At 60.2% G+C, this 13431-nt stretch overlaps 5 protein-coding genes across 5 annotated transcripts; 2 read left to right on the top strand and 3 right to left on the bottom strand.

Moving 5' to 3' along the window:
- Positions 1-221: 221 nt before the first annotated feature.
- BP01DRAFT_374959 (uncharacterized protein) lies at positions 222-1763 on the bottom strand (the record flags this gene model as incomplete). The annotated part of the gene is made up of 5 exons (XM_025576867.1): positions 222-224; positions 264-286; positions 750-908; positions 976-1534; positions 1605-1763. The coding sequence occupies 5 exons, from the start codon at positions 1761-1763 to the stop codon at positions 222-224; spliced, it is 903 nt and encodes a 300-aa protein (XP_025430084.1).
- A 246-nt stretch (positions 1764-2009) lies between these two features.
- BP01DRAFT_88645 (DUF341 domain protein) lies at positions 2010-3295 on the bottom strand. The gene is made up of 2 exons (XM_025580201.1): positions 3009-3295; positions 2010-2786 (listed from the first exon to the last, which is right to left on the bottom strand). The coding sequence occupies exons 1-2, from the start codon at positions 3067-3069 to the stop codon at positions 2257-2259; spliced, it is 591 nt and encodes a 196-aa protein (XP_025430083.1). The 5' UTR covers positions 3070-3295; the 3' UTR covers positions 2010-2256.
- A 628-nt stretch (positions 3296-3923) lies between these two features.
- BP01DRAFT_263747 (polyketide synthase) lies at positions 3924-4148 on the top strand (the record flags this gene model as incomplete). Its single annotated transcript, XM_025571330.1, has 1 exon — positions 3924-4148. A coding segment is annotated over one exon (225 nt), but the record flags the coding sequence as incomplete, so codon positions are not given.
- A 149-nt stretch (positions 4149-4297) lies between these two features.
- BP01DRAFT_299613 (putative polyketide synthase) lies at positions 4298-11196 on the top strand (the record flags this gene model as incomplete). The annotated part of the gene is made up of 5 exons (XM_025571958.1): positions 4298-4676; positions 4738-5039; positions 5095-9885; positions 9943-10263; positions 10327-11196. The coding sequence occupies 5 exons, from the start codon at positions 4298-4300 to the stop codon at positions 11194-11196; spliced, it is 6663 nt and encodes a 2220-aa protein (XP_025430081.1).
- A 216-nt stretch (positions 11197-11412) lies between these two features.
- On the bottom strand, positions 11413-12493 carry BP01DRAFT_343390 (SDR family oxidoreductase; the record flags this gene model as incomplete). The annotated part of the gene is made up of 4 exons (XM_025573513.1): positions 11413-11527; positions 11597-11967; positions 12059-12372; positions 12451-12493. 4 exons carry the CDS (start codon positions 12491-12493, stop codon positions 11494-11496), a joined length of 762 nt encoding a protein of 253 aa, XP_025430080.1. The 3' UTR covers positions 11413-11493.
- Between the last annotated feature and the right edge of the window lie 938 nt (positions 12494-13431).

The raw sequence follows: 13431 nt of genomic DNA, 5'->3' as shown, positions 1-13431 counted from the left end.
TATGATTGATGTAGTGATGAGATGAGATGAGATGGCATGTAGTGAAAGTGAAAGTGGTGTGGTGTGTTGTATTTGGGATGAAGTTATTTTGGGAGGAAGAAAAAGAAGAAGTGGGGATAAAACGGGAGGAGGGGCGGGAAAAGCGGGTGGGACGGGATCGACCCTGGATTCGTTTTCTCCACAACTTCTTCCCTCCCACACTCCTTCACTCATTCACTCCTTCACTCATTCACTTCACTTCACTTCCTCCCTCACTCACTTACTCCCCCATTTATCCCCCCCAAACCTCTATCCGTCTACATGAGGGGTACAAAGTGAGGAGAGACGCACTGCTGACTCGATGGAGCAGCTTAATTCGCCGATCATTCCGGCTCCTGGTCAGAAATGCAGTACGCCATACTCCGCCGTCATCAGGCAAACCACCCACAGCGTACACAGTAAGCACTAGTCACAGCCCCCCAAGACGCCACATTCTTACTCATTCTGACTCCGAAAGTATGAAGGTACACAGTAGAAGATCCATAGGATGAGATCGACGGAAAAATACATGGAGGGGTTCATGCTAAAATGACTACCGAGTATCTCGCACAGGCGCCAACATCAGGCCACCCCCACCCCCTCGGAATGGTGGACGGTCACCATCGAGGTTTTCGTCTCCCCCGTCGTCGGGGTGCCGCGGTCTCGCTCATACAGGGGCACCTCGTCGTCCGTCGTCAGCGTCGAGTACGCGCCCGGGGTCCCTTGCGTACTCCTCCCGCCGGCGTGCGGGGCGTAGTAGGCGGTGGATTGCGCCATCGTGCTGGTGGGCGGATTGCGCCGGAGCAAAGGGGCACACGCCGGAATGCAGGCAGCGATGATCCCACTCGACAGTTCGAGGATGGCGACCACGCTGACGGCAGTCATATCATCTAGGCAAGGGATGCACCGGTTAGCGCAGGGCCGTCCATCTCCCCCCCGACCCGAAAAGACACTCACAAGTCATATCCGCGCTCGTCAACCCCGACTGGAAATCATTCCGCAGCGCATTCGACACCGTGGCAATCAACCCCAGACTCATCAGGCCGCAAATCATCGTTTTGCGCCCGCGCTTGATCTTCACGTCCCACAGGACGATGATCGGTGTCATGGTCAGGCACAGGTCGACCACGATGGTGAAGCCCGACTGCACGTAGGCGACGTTGTAGACCGCAGCCAGCGCCAGACAGGTCCCCGGCACCGACTTGTCCCACAGACGCTGCAGGGGAATGCAGGAGACCGACAGCACCACGATGACCGCGATGGTCGCCAGGGTCATCAGCAGCATCAACACCCCCAGCCCCAGCCGCAGCCGGCGATCATCCCGGATCCGCAGGAGATACAAGCTGATCGAGTACTTGGTCAGCAGCGTGCAGAGCACGTTGAGCATCTGAAAGAAGGTGTTGTATTTGAGGATCTGGAGGGCAGCGGTTTCCGCATCCTGCAGATAGATCATATGGCGCCCCAGGCCCAGGTTGGCTTCGATCTGGATGAGAACCAGACCGGCGAACAGAGGGAGCTAGACCCGCCACCAAGTTAGAGCGCTGGGGTGGGAAGGATCCTAATGACTCGGGGGGAGGGAGACCTACCCAGGCTAGCACAATACACGTATCATCCCATCCCCAATTCCTCGTCAGCCGAATCCGCACCCAGACCCGCAAGGCCACCCAGAAGAGCGCCAGCGCGGTCAGAAGGTAGTACTCGGCCAGAATCCCCCCCGTCGTCCGGTGGTCCGGGGGGACGCCCATGATCCAGCGAGCGAACAACAACAGCTGAATAGAAGACGGTAGACTCAGTGCACAACGACCAGACCGAAAGTCCAGAGAGCTGGCGAGATAGAGAGAGGGAAAAGCCAAGAGGAGGGAAGGAGATTCGGACACGAAGGAAGAAGAACAGTCCACGCTGACGCACAGGCTAAATAGAAGGGTATCTGTCTACATCCCTTATTGGCCCCCAAGGATGCTCCATTCTGCACGCGGGAAGGAGTGATAAGACATTCCTTGACGGCGCTTTTCGCCCCCAATCACACTAAGAATCTTGCAGCCATCCATTCACACGGTCCACCTGTCGGCAGTTGCACATCGCTAGTGTATACGCTACCCAGGCTGCACGGGCTGAGACTGTGACTAGTTGTCCGCACGTGTGACAGTCGAGTTGTCTGACTTCTGTCCCACCAACCACCAACCCTACGTTCCTCCCCCTCCCCCCCGAATTAACCAACCAACCATCCCTCGAATCTCCCTACCGGTCGATACCTGCCCGCTCAATGGTGCGGTTGATGGCGCGCACGCAACCCTGCACCTCCTCCTTGGCGCGGGGGCCGGGAATCTCATGGCCCAGCGCATGCAGGTGCACCTCGCGTAAGCCCTCCTCACACATCCCACAGAATTGCTGCGATTGGTCGCCGTACTCTGCATCGCCCGTGCCCCACAGATGCGCGGTGGGCAGCGCCAGAGGGGTCACTGGGGGCAGCCCGGGCTCGTCCAGCCAGTGAATTTCGCCCGCCTGCAACGAGGGGACGTGGAAGGGCCGCGCCGCGGAGAAGAAAATCGCACACCGCACGGGCAGCGGCTGACTGGGGGCTTGCTGTGTCTGATGGATCAAGTAGGTTGCTATCAGACACGCCCCCTGCGAGAACCCTATTGCTCCGTCAAAGGGCCCTTCCTCCTCGAGGTACCGGTGGAGCTGGGAGAGAGCCTCGGTGATGCTTTGGGGGTGGGCGTGGTAGTAGGCAAAGTACTGATCGCTCGCCGGATAAAACGCTTCAATGCCTGGATGGGAACAAGTCAGGAACAGGAACAGGAACAGGAACCCTCGCAGCGACCGACCGGAGCGTCTGGTGGCTTACCGGGGGCTATGGGCTCGGGCAGGCTCGCTTCCGCGAACTCGAAGGTGTGATGACTGTCCATTTCATACCGAATGGTTGCTTGCAGCGGTCAGCAGGGCTGCTGGGCTCGTTGTGGTGGTGGTGGTGGTGGTGGTTCAGGGCTTACAGAGCTGCGTTTCAAAGACATGGCTGTTGGTGCCCATGCCATGAAGACAGAGGAAGCGCATGGTGAGTTGGTGAGAACGGCGGAGCGGAGCATAAGTCGTGTAGCAGCGACAAGAGTCGACGATGAATTGATCCTCGTCCAGACTATCTATAGCGAGTCAAGCTGCGACAAGCAATGCCCCCCTAAGGCTCAGAGCCCCGGCGGGCTTCCGCCCTGCGGCTGAGTCTGTCCCGCCAACAATTTGTCTGAGAGCCACATACTGTATGGTCCATCATATTTGCCGGCGGTGCAGTAGCGCGGCCAGTCAGGCACTCCCCTAAACTATACGTAGTATGTCCGTTCCAGGTGGGGCTCATCGGCCCTGCAGGGGAGCCGCAATTTATTCCACTTTAATCGATTTTTTCCGAATTGACGCCGTGCTACTTAAGGATACGCTGCAGCTCGTGGTTATTGGTGTCAGACTGACCGGCAGGTGGTTGTGTCCGCGATTTGCTCCCCTTCTGAGCCCTAATCATGGCTCCCCATCGTACCAGCGATCCTCCCCCCTTTTCGGCCCCTGCTTCGTTGTCCTCTTCGTCTGGTCCGCACACCCCCTCTATTTCCTCGACAGAACCACCATCACCACCCCCAAATGACCCCCTCGAAGCCATCGCCATCATCGGCTTCTCCCTCGGCTTTCCCCAGGATGCCACCTCCGCCGCCGCCCTGTGGCGGGTCATGTGCGAGAAGCGCAGCACCGTCACGAAGATCCCCCAGGACCGCATGAACATCGAGGCCATGTACCATCCCGATCCAAACCGCCGCGGACAGGTCCCGCTCACCCACGGCCACTTCTTGGATCAGGATCTCGCCGCCTTCGACGCGGCCTTCTTCGCCACCTCCACCACCGACGCGGCCGCCATGGACCCGCAGCAACGACTCCTCCTGGAATACACCTACCGCGCGCTGGAAAATGCCGGCCTGCCCATGGAGAAGGTCGCCGGCACGCGGACCTCGGTGTATTCCGGCTCGTTCTCCACGGATTGGCAGCAGCTGCAGTACAAGGACGGCGAGCTGGCCAAGACCACCACCGCCTTGGGGGTGCAGCCGTGCTTCAATGCCAACCGCGTGAGCTGGTTTTTTGATTTGAAGGGCAGCAGCGCGAATGTCGATACCGCGTGTTCGAGTAGTCTGGTGTGTTTGGATCTGGGGTGCAAGGGGCTGTGGGCGGGGGATGAGGATATGGTAAGTTTGGCTCACCTCGAGTGGTCAAAGTTTTAGATGACGCGGACAGGCACTAATCATCAGACATGCAGAGTATCGTGGCGGGCGCGAATGTCATCATCTCGCCGGATAACATCCACACCCTCACAAACCTCAACATGCTCTCCCCGGACGGGCAGTGCTATAGCTTCGACCACCGGGGCAACGGCTACAGTCGCAGCGAAGGCGTCGGGGTGCTGGTGCTCAAGCGCGTCTCCGATGCGATCCGCGACAACGACACCATCCGCGGCATTATTCGGAGCACCGGCTGTAACCAGGACGGCCACACGCCGAGCATCACGCTGCCCAGCTCGGAGATGCAGACCCGGCTGATACGGGATACATACGCCAAGGCGGGGCTGAGTATGGAGCCGACCCGGTTCTTCGAGGCGCATGGGACGGGCACCTCGGTGGGGGATCCGGGAGGTGCGTGTCGCTTGGATCGATTGACGAACAGGGAGGTCGCCCATCGCTAACTCATCGGTAGAAGCCAAAGCATTAGGCGCCGCCTTCCGCCACGTGCGCACCACGCAGGACCCCCTCTGGGTCGGGGCCATCAAGAGCAACATCGGCCACATGGAGGGGAGCAGCGGAGTCGGCGGGGTGATCAAGGCGATGCTCGTGCTGGAGAAGGGGCTGATTCCCCCTAATGCCAACTTCGAAAAGGTCAACCCCAAGATCGACACCGACTATCTGCGCATCCGGTTCCCGATGGAGATCATGCCGTGGCCGACCCCAGGGTTGCGGCGAGCGTCGGTGAATTCCTTTGGCAATGCGGGCACTAACTCGGTGGGTGTCGGCTTGACGGACTGAGTGGAATGAGATTGCTGACATGGGTTGCTAGCATACGGTGCTGGATGATGTCTACCATTATCTGGAAGCGCGTGGGCTGCGCGCGCGACATCTTACCGTCCGGGATCCTCCGGCGCAGGTGGACGAAAACCCTAACTGCCAGACAGTCTTGCCGTCAGCTACCATGGCCGCGCCAGAGGCCCCGACCCGACCCAAGCTTCTTCTTCTGTCTGCCAACGATGAAAAGGGCGTCCCACGGCAGGCACAAGCATATGTCGACCACTTTCGCAAGCACAAAGATCCGCTCAGCCCGCGATACCTGGACCATCTCGCATACACCCTTTGCTTCCGACGCAGTGCGCTGCCCTGGACCTCGTTCGCGGTAGTAGACTCGCTCGACGACCTCCAAAAGCTCGATCAACTGATCTCGCCAGCAATTAAGTCCATCGCCAACCCCAGCCTGGGCTTCGTCTTCGCCGGACAAGGCGCGCAATGGGCCGGAATGGGTCGGGAGCTGGTCAGCTTCCCTGCCTTCCAAGAGAGTCTGCAACGCTCCGAGAAGATCCTGCGGAGGCTGGGCTGCCCATGGTCGCTGCACGAGGCGATTTGGCAGCCGAACGAGAAATCCCGGTTAGACGACCCGGAGCGGGCCCAGCCATGCTGCACCGCGCTGCAAATCGCGCTGGTCGACCTCCTGCGAAGCCTCAACGTGAGCCCCGCCGTCGTGGTCGGCCACTCGTCCGGCGAAATCGCCGCCGCGTATTGCTGCGGCGCCCTCTCCGCCGACAGCGCCCTCAAGGTCGCCTACCACCGCGGCGAGGTTTGCCGTGTGCTGACGGGCCCCGACGCCCCTGGTCCGCGCGGAGCGATGATGTCCGTGGGTCTGTCGGCGCAGGACATCGGCCCCTATCTCGCTGAAGCCAGCGTCGGGTTCGCGGCCCCCGGACTGACCGTCGCGTGCATCAACAGCCCGCGCAACGTGACCGTCTCCGGGGATGTCGAGCAACTCGGGGCCCTTCAGACCATCCTAGATGCCCGCCAGATCTTTGCCCGCAAGCTGGCCGTCCCCGTCGCGTATCACTCGCCGCACATGCGGCGCGTTGCCGATCTTTACCGCCACGCGATCCGAAAACTGCTCCCCGGCGCGCAACGCCTCCCCGCGATCGCCATGATCTCCTCCGTCACTGGCACGAGAATCTCCCCGGACGAGCTCCTCGACCCCGCCTACTGGGAGCGCAACATGACCTCCCCCGTGCGCTTTGCCGATGCCATTGACACGCTCGTCGCAGCCGCCGCGCACCGCGTGCGCCGCAAGCTGGACCTCAGCCACCGCAACCACTTCCGCGTCGACATGATAGTGGAAGTCAGTCCGCACGCGGCCCTGCAGCGCCCGGTCCGGGATATCCTGCAAGCGTCGCGGGCCGCCGCGCACATCCGCTACGCCGCGCTGCTGACCAAGGGGACGGACGGCGTCGCCTCCACCCTAGCGGCGCTGGGCGCCGTCAAGTGTCTCGGTGCACCGCTCGACCTGGCGCAGACCAATACCCTGCATGCGGACCTCGACTCGTACATGGCCCTCCCAGACCTCCCAAGCTACGTCTTCGACCACTCCCAGCGCTACTGGGACGAATCACGATTGTGCGCGAACTACCGGCTCGGCGGACACCCCAAGCTCGACCTCCTGGGTAAGCCGGTCGTCGACTGGAACCCGCTCGAGCCCCGGTGGCGCCACTTCCTGCGCGCCTCCGAACTGCCCTGGATCGAGGACCACAGCGTGAACGGCGTGCTCATCTACCCCGGCGCCGGCATGCTGGTCATGGCGCTGGAGGCGGCCCACCAATTGACCGCGGGGGATGACACGGTAACTGCGCTCGAGCTCTCCGACGTCGCCTTCCCCAAGCCTATCCTAATCTCCCGCGAAGCGGAGGGGGTGGAGCTGCAGCTCGGTCTCCGCCTCGCGCGGGACTCGCAGTCGGTCCTGTCTCAGCGCGCGGAGTTCCGGCTGTTCGCCAACCATCACGGGGAGTGGACGGAATGCTGCCACGGGTTCGTGCAGACGCGGCATTGTGCTGTTGCCACGGACCGGGCCCGTAACCGCGGGGGAAGCACGGCGGAGCTCGCGACCTGCCGCTCGCTGGCGGCAGAAATGGACCGCACGTGTGCGTCCGAACTCGATATCAAGCAGTTTTACACGACGATCACGCGCAGCGGGGTCGAACTCGGGCCCGCCTTTCAGCGCGTCCGGACGGCGTTTACCGATCGTGCGACCCATCGCGTGCGCGGCACGCTCGCCCCGTATGCGTGGCCGGAAAGTGAGTTCCCGCAGCCGCATCTCATCCATCCGACGAGTCTCGACGGGGTCTTGCATCTCGGCTTCGCCTGTTTCGGGGATACCCAGGAGGATGCGGGGCTGAAGACGCGCATTCCGACTCATTTGCGGCGGTTGGTGGTGGATAGGGCGGGGGTCAGTGCTCCGGAGATGAAGGAAGTGGAGGAGTATGTTTATCGAGCGATGGAGGACCGGCGGGGCGCGGAGTATAGTGCGTTTGTGTTGGATCCGACCAAAGAGACGGTGTTGGTGCAGTTTGAGGATCTGCGGTTGACGACGGTTGCGGCCAGTGAGGGGAAGGCGGCGGAGCAGGGTCAGGGGCTGCATACGGCCTTTCATGTCGAGTATCGCCCGGAGGTGGAGTTGCTGGGGGCTGGAGAGATGAGACGGTATTGTGCTGCTGGGGGTGATGGCCAGCTGCAGCGGTATCTAGATATGCTCGCGCATAAGAACGGGGGTCTGCGGTTCGTGGAGCTTGATCCTGGGGATGCGGGTCTGACGAGGCTCGTCCTCGAGTGTCTCTCGGTGCGGGATCATCTAGGTGCGGTGCTCTGGCCCCGATACTCGTCCTATCACCTTTGTGCTCCCTCGGAGGATGTACTTGCCCGGCGCAAGGAGGAGCTGGCTGCGTTTGCGCAGTTGACGTGGGCGGTGCTGGATCCGGCAAAGAGCCCCGTCAAGCAGGGCCTGGAGGCTGGTGGTTTTGATGTGGTGGTTGCCTCCACGAGCTGGGATGTGAGCCATCTGCGCAGCCTGCTCTCGCCGGATGGGAGGTTGATTCTGGTGGAGTCTGAGGACTCGGAGGGTTCGGAGACGCTTTTCGAGCAGCAGGATGGGTTCTACCCGGGTTTTACATTGCAGGCGGATGAGCGCAGGGTGCACGTACACCAACTTGCGTCCAGTATCACCCAGGGAGCCTCCGGTCGTGACATCTTCATCGTCCGTGAGGGCAACTCCAGCAGGCAAACTCACCTCACAACAGCCCTGAAGGAGTACTGGAAGCAGCAGGGCATCCCCAACGTGACTGAAGGAGACCTCCAAGAAGCCACGCAGATCCCTGTATCAGCCGACACCGTCTTCGTCATCCTCCTCGAGCTCGACGATCCCATTACACGCACCCTGACGCCCGACAGATTCTCCCCCTTCCAAACCCTCTGCGCAACCGCATCGCACATCATTTGGCCCACCTTCGCCGGCGGTTCTGCATGGACCAAACCCGCCTTCGCCGACGTGCACGGCCTGACGCGCGTCCTGCGCAGCGAGTACCCAGCCCTAACCATCACCGTGATCGACTTCGACGCAGACGAGACCCTCATACCCTCACAACTCGAAAAGCTCACCCGCCTGCTCTTCGCCCGCCACATCAACTCCGACCCACGAATCATCGACTCCGAGTACCGCGAGCAGGACGGTATCCTGCACATTCCGCGCGTGACGCCCGCGACGCACACCACGCACCAGCTGGCTCAGCGATCCAGCCCACGCACCACCCGCCTGCGCGCCCTCTCCGCCAGCCCGCCCCTCTCCCTCCACATCTCCTCAATTGGCATCCTCGACACCCTGGCCTTCATCGAGGACACGGCCTCCCCCACCACCCCTCTCGCTGCCGACGAGATTGAAATCGCAACGCGCGCTATCGGCCTGAACCTCGTCGACACCCTTACAGCTCTCGGTCACCTCCCCGACGGCCCCTTGGGGCAGGAATGCGCCGGCATCGTCACCCGCACCGGCCCCGCCGTAACCCAGGTGCAGGTTGGCGACCGCGTCGCCCTTGCCACCGAGCACGGAAGCTTCAAGACCCCTTTTGCCCGGGGCCGCGTAGCCGTGCGCATCCCTGATGGGATATCCTTCACAACCGCCAGCGCCATCCCCGCACAGGCCAGCACCGCGTGGACGGCTATCCACCGGCTCGCGCACCTGCAACCGGAGGAATCAATCCTTATCCACTGCGTCGCCGGCGGAACAGGACAAATCGCCGTGCAGCTGGCGCGGCTCCTCGGGGCAACCGTCTACGCCACGGTCGGGTCTGCGGAGAAGAAGCAGCTCCTGATGGATCAGTACCAGCTCCCAGAGTCGCACATCTTCTCCAGCCGGGACACCGCCTTTGCCGCGGGGATTATGCGCGCCACGAACGACCGCGGGGTGGATGTTGTGCTTAATTGTCTCACAGGCGAGGGCCTCCTCGCATCGTGGAAATGCGTGGCGGCGTATGGCCGGTTCGTCGAGCTGGCAAGGACCAATATTCTCGACAATGCGGCACTGCCGATGTATGCGTTCCGGAAGAATGTGACGTTTTCGGCGTTGGATGCGGTGGCGTGGCGCGCGGAGAGGGCGGGGGTGGCGTGCAGAGATCTGGAGAGGGTGATGGAGTTGGTGGGAGAGGGCTTGGTTCAACCGGCGTGGCCGTTGCAGGTACGTGATATCGGGGAGGTAAATGAGGTGTTTCGGGAGGTGCAGCTGGGGGATGCGGTGGGGAAGTTTGTGTTTGAGGTGCGGAAGGAGTCCAAGGTACAGGTGAGTATTTGCCTTGTCTGAGACTGGGAGTAGGGATGTGGGCTGATGTAGTGAAAGGCGACGTGCGATACCCGGCCTAGCTTCTACTTTGAACCGAATGCTACCTTTGTGATAGCCGGCGGACTGGGGGGGATCGGCCGCGCGACTGCGCGCTGGCTGGTCGAGCGCGGCGCGAGGAACCTGATTCTGCTGTCGCGGTTCGGGCCGCGTACTGAGGAAGGACGCTTGCTCGTCCAGGAGCTGCAGAATCAGGGGGTGCGAGTTGAGACGCCCGCCTGCGACATCACCGATAAGACCCGCATGCAGGAGGTGTTTAGGGGGCTGGCCGCACGGATGCCCCCGATTCAGGGCGCGTTTCAGATGTCTATCATTGCGAGAGTGAGCAACCCCCCTCTCTGATCGACCATGCAGCAAATCTCCTGATAACTAAATGTTGTATAGGACTCCCTCTTCGACACCCTCACCCACCCCGACTGGCAAGTCGCCGTCGACTGCAAAACCACCGGAACCTGGAACCTGCACGCCGTCCTCCCACGGGGGATGGACTTCTTCATCATTCTCGCCTCCGCCTCCGGTCTGGCCGGCATCAAGGGCCAGGCGAACTACAACGCGGGCAACACCTTCGAAGACGCGTTTGCGCGGTGGCGTGTCGCGCAGGGCGAGAAGACTACAGCCCTTGACCTCGGCGCGATGGTCGATGACGGTATTCTTAACGAGGACCCTAACTTGCTGAGCAAGGTGCTGGCCTACGGGAGTTTGGAGGGGATTACCAGGTCGGAGTTCTATGGGATTCTGGATTATTATTGTGACCCGGCTCGAGACCTCGGTGCCCCGCACGAGGCGCAGGTGGCGATTGGGTTGGGGGTCGGGGGGAGTGGGCTGTTGGGCAGTGTGGATCATGCGAAGAATCCGTTGTTGCAGCCGTTGATGCTGGCAGCGGAACGGAAGGCCACTGCGTCTGTGGGAGCGGGAGGGGATGTTGGAGCCGGGGCTGGGGCGATGAGTCGTCAGAGAAATCGGGAGAGGCTGGGGGCTGCGACCTCGATGGAGCAGGCGGCTGAGGTGGTCATGCAGGCGACTATCTATCAGTTGGGGAAGTCGTTGGTGGCGATGCAGGATGCCGGCGCGATTGATCGCGACAGGCCGTTGCAGATGTATGGGGTTGATTCGCTGCTGGCGATCGAGTTGAGGAACTGGATTGTCAAGGAGTTCAGTGCCGATGTGGCCGTGTTTGAGACGCAGGGGGCGTCGACGTTGCGGACGTTGAGTATGTTGGTCGCGGGGCGGACGGGGATTAAGCATGAGTATTAGGGGTTCATCAAGAGAGCTGGGTTGATGGGTAGAATGGGATAATGGATTGTTGCTGTTTTCTATGTCAGGAGTTTTATTGTGCAGACATCATCATGTATATCATAACGTAGTTTCTACCATCATGTGGTTAGGGCTGACCGCGAAGTATACATGCTTAAATACACTGTGTTCCGTCACAGTAGATCTCTGTTTGACAATCTCTCTGGTTGCTGCACTGTCCTCTGAGGATTTCCCATATCAGTGCACTCTACAATCGATCTATATCCACCCTCAAAATACATTCCAAGCACCGAACAATCACTGAAAAGCGCGCAAGACCTGGTCATTCCATCTACTCCCACGTCAGTTCCATTCCGATGTAACTTCATCCAGAAGAAAAACACAAAGACATTCGACTTACTCGATAAACCTCCCGGACAACTCCTTCGGCGCTCCCACCACCAACTTAGCAATAACATGCCCCGGCTGTTCCGGCTTCGACAGCCCTCCAGCCTTATGAGCAGAGGTAAAGAAGGAATGCAACTGCGACTCCATCGCCGTCGCCAAATCCTCCCGGATTTCTCGCTGCATCTCCGTGTCGACCAACCCCGGATCAATTGAGACCGTTGTCACAGCCGGCTCCTCCTCTCCCAGCGTCCGCGCCAGATGGTTCATCGCCGCCTTGCTGGCGCCGTACAGCCCCCACGCGGGGATCGGCTTGACACCAGCCGCGGAGGAGGTAAAAATAATCCGGCCGTGGGATTGCCGGAGCGTCGGGAGGGCGGCTTTCACCTGTTACTTGTCAGTCAGTCATTCCTCCTCCTTGAGGCCACTTTCAACACGTAACGAACGGGGGGGGGGGGGGGGCGCAAAGGAAACGCACAAAAGCAACCCCACTGAAGAAATTCACAGCAAATCCCTGCTGCCACTGCGCAGGATCCGCCTCGGCGATGGGAGCCACCTGTCCGAGCCAGCCGTGGTTTAGCACCAGGCCATCCAACCCCCCAAACGAGGACAGGGCCAGGTCGACCGCCTGCTGGCCGAGCGAGAGGTCCGCCAGGTCGCCGCTCAGCACGGCCACTTGCTGCGGGTACTGGTCTTTTAGTTGCTGGAGCGGCTCTGCACTGCGGGCGAGCACGACTACGTTGTGGGAGTGCGGCGCCGCGAGGAGGTACTTGGCCGTGGCGAGGCCGATTCCTGGTGGTGGTCGCGGTGGTGGTTAGGGTTGTTGAGGTTGGGTAGGTACTAGGGGTCACGGGTGGAGGAAGGGCTTACCGCGCGAGGCACCGGTGACGATGAAGGTCTTGGGAGAAGACATATTTGTTGTATTGGGGGCTGGTTGTTATCGACAGGTCGGGTACTGTGTTCGTTCGGCTTTGCCGGATGGGAAGAAATCGAGGGAGAGACGGAGGTGCCGGACTGCATTTCAACGGCGCCCCACAGGGTGGGGCGGGGGGCAATTCAGGTTTCTGGGACGCCAGTTGTCTGGATTAGTAACAGACAGGAGGAGATAATTGTAAGTGGTTCGAGACTGATTGCTTCTTAGCTGAGGGCTGGTGATCGTTGGAGTAATATGCAGACTGTCAGAGTCCACGTAGGGCTTGAAGGATAGTCACATCTTGATGCCTCAGGCAGCAAACTTCAATGTCTTAGCGAGATGCATCGACCTAGTCTGAAACGAGGAATATGCTGGTCGAAGCCCGAGTATGCTCTTCAACCTGTATTCTACAAGAAACGTATGCAGGCGTATGATATGGTTAGAATCCGCCTACCTCGGAACCCACAACTTTACTATTTGAAATGGCTTAGTACGCGACTAGCGGTGGAGAAAGAGGACTGTCTCCTGCGTCTATGCTTACGAGTATATCCAGTGTCTTATGCACGAATAACTTATATCATTAGTGATTGGGTCAATCAACAGTCAAACACTTATCTCAGGCACCCAGGCATCCCAGCTCTCGTCCGTCTCCACATTGGAGAATCACTCAAGCCACTCAGCGGATATGTCCCGTACTCCGTATGTATCTAACATGCAGGGTCCAGCCTTGTTGAAGGCACAGGAAATGGAGCCCTAATTTCTAAGATGCGGTGTTTGTGTCAATCTGTCGGAGATAAATCTTGCCTGGCCGTTAGTTTTCATTGGCACTTTGGGACATCCTGAAACCTGTTATCTTGTGCACAAAACCAGATCAATTGCTTTTGGATTTCACGTCCATCTTCGTCTTGAGTTTGCTTCACACCAACCCGCTCCGTCCT

The sequence above is a fragment of the Aspergillus saccharolyticus genome (assembly GCF_003184585.1).
Source record: "Aspergillus saccharolyticus JOP 1030-1 unplaced genomic scaffold BP01scaffold_22, whole genome shotgun sequence".
NCBI lineage: Eukaryota > Fungi > Ascomycota > Eurotiomycetes > Eurotiales > Aspergillaceae > Aspergillus > Aspergillus saccharolyticus.
The sequence above is the reverse complement of the archived record's forward strand: the minus strand, read 5'-3'. Positions and strand labels throughout refer to the sequence as shown.

Bases quoted from the DNA above. Each gene is read 5' to 3' on its own strand.
- BP01DRAFT_88645 (XM_025580201.1), bottom strand. From the start codon at position 3,069: ATGCGCTTCCTCTGTCTTCATGGCATGGGCACCAACAGCCATGTCTTT. The intron at 2,787-3,008 runs GTAAGCCCTGAA...GTTCCCATCCAG, and splicing joins TGTCTTTGAAACGCAGCTCT to GCATTGAAGCGTTTTATCCG.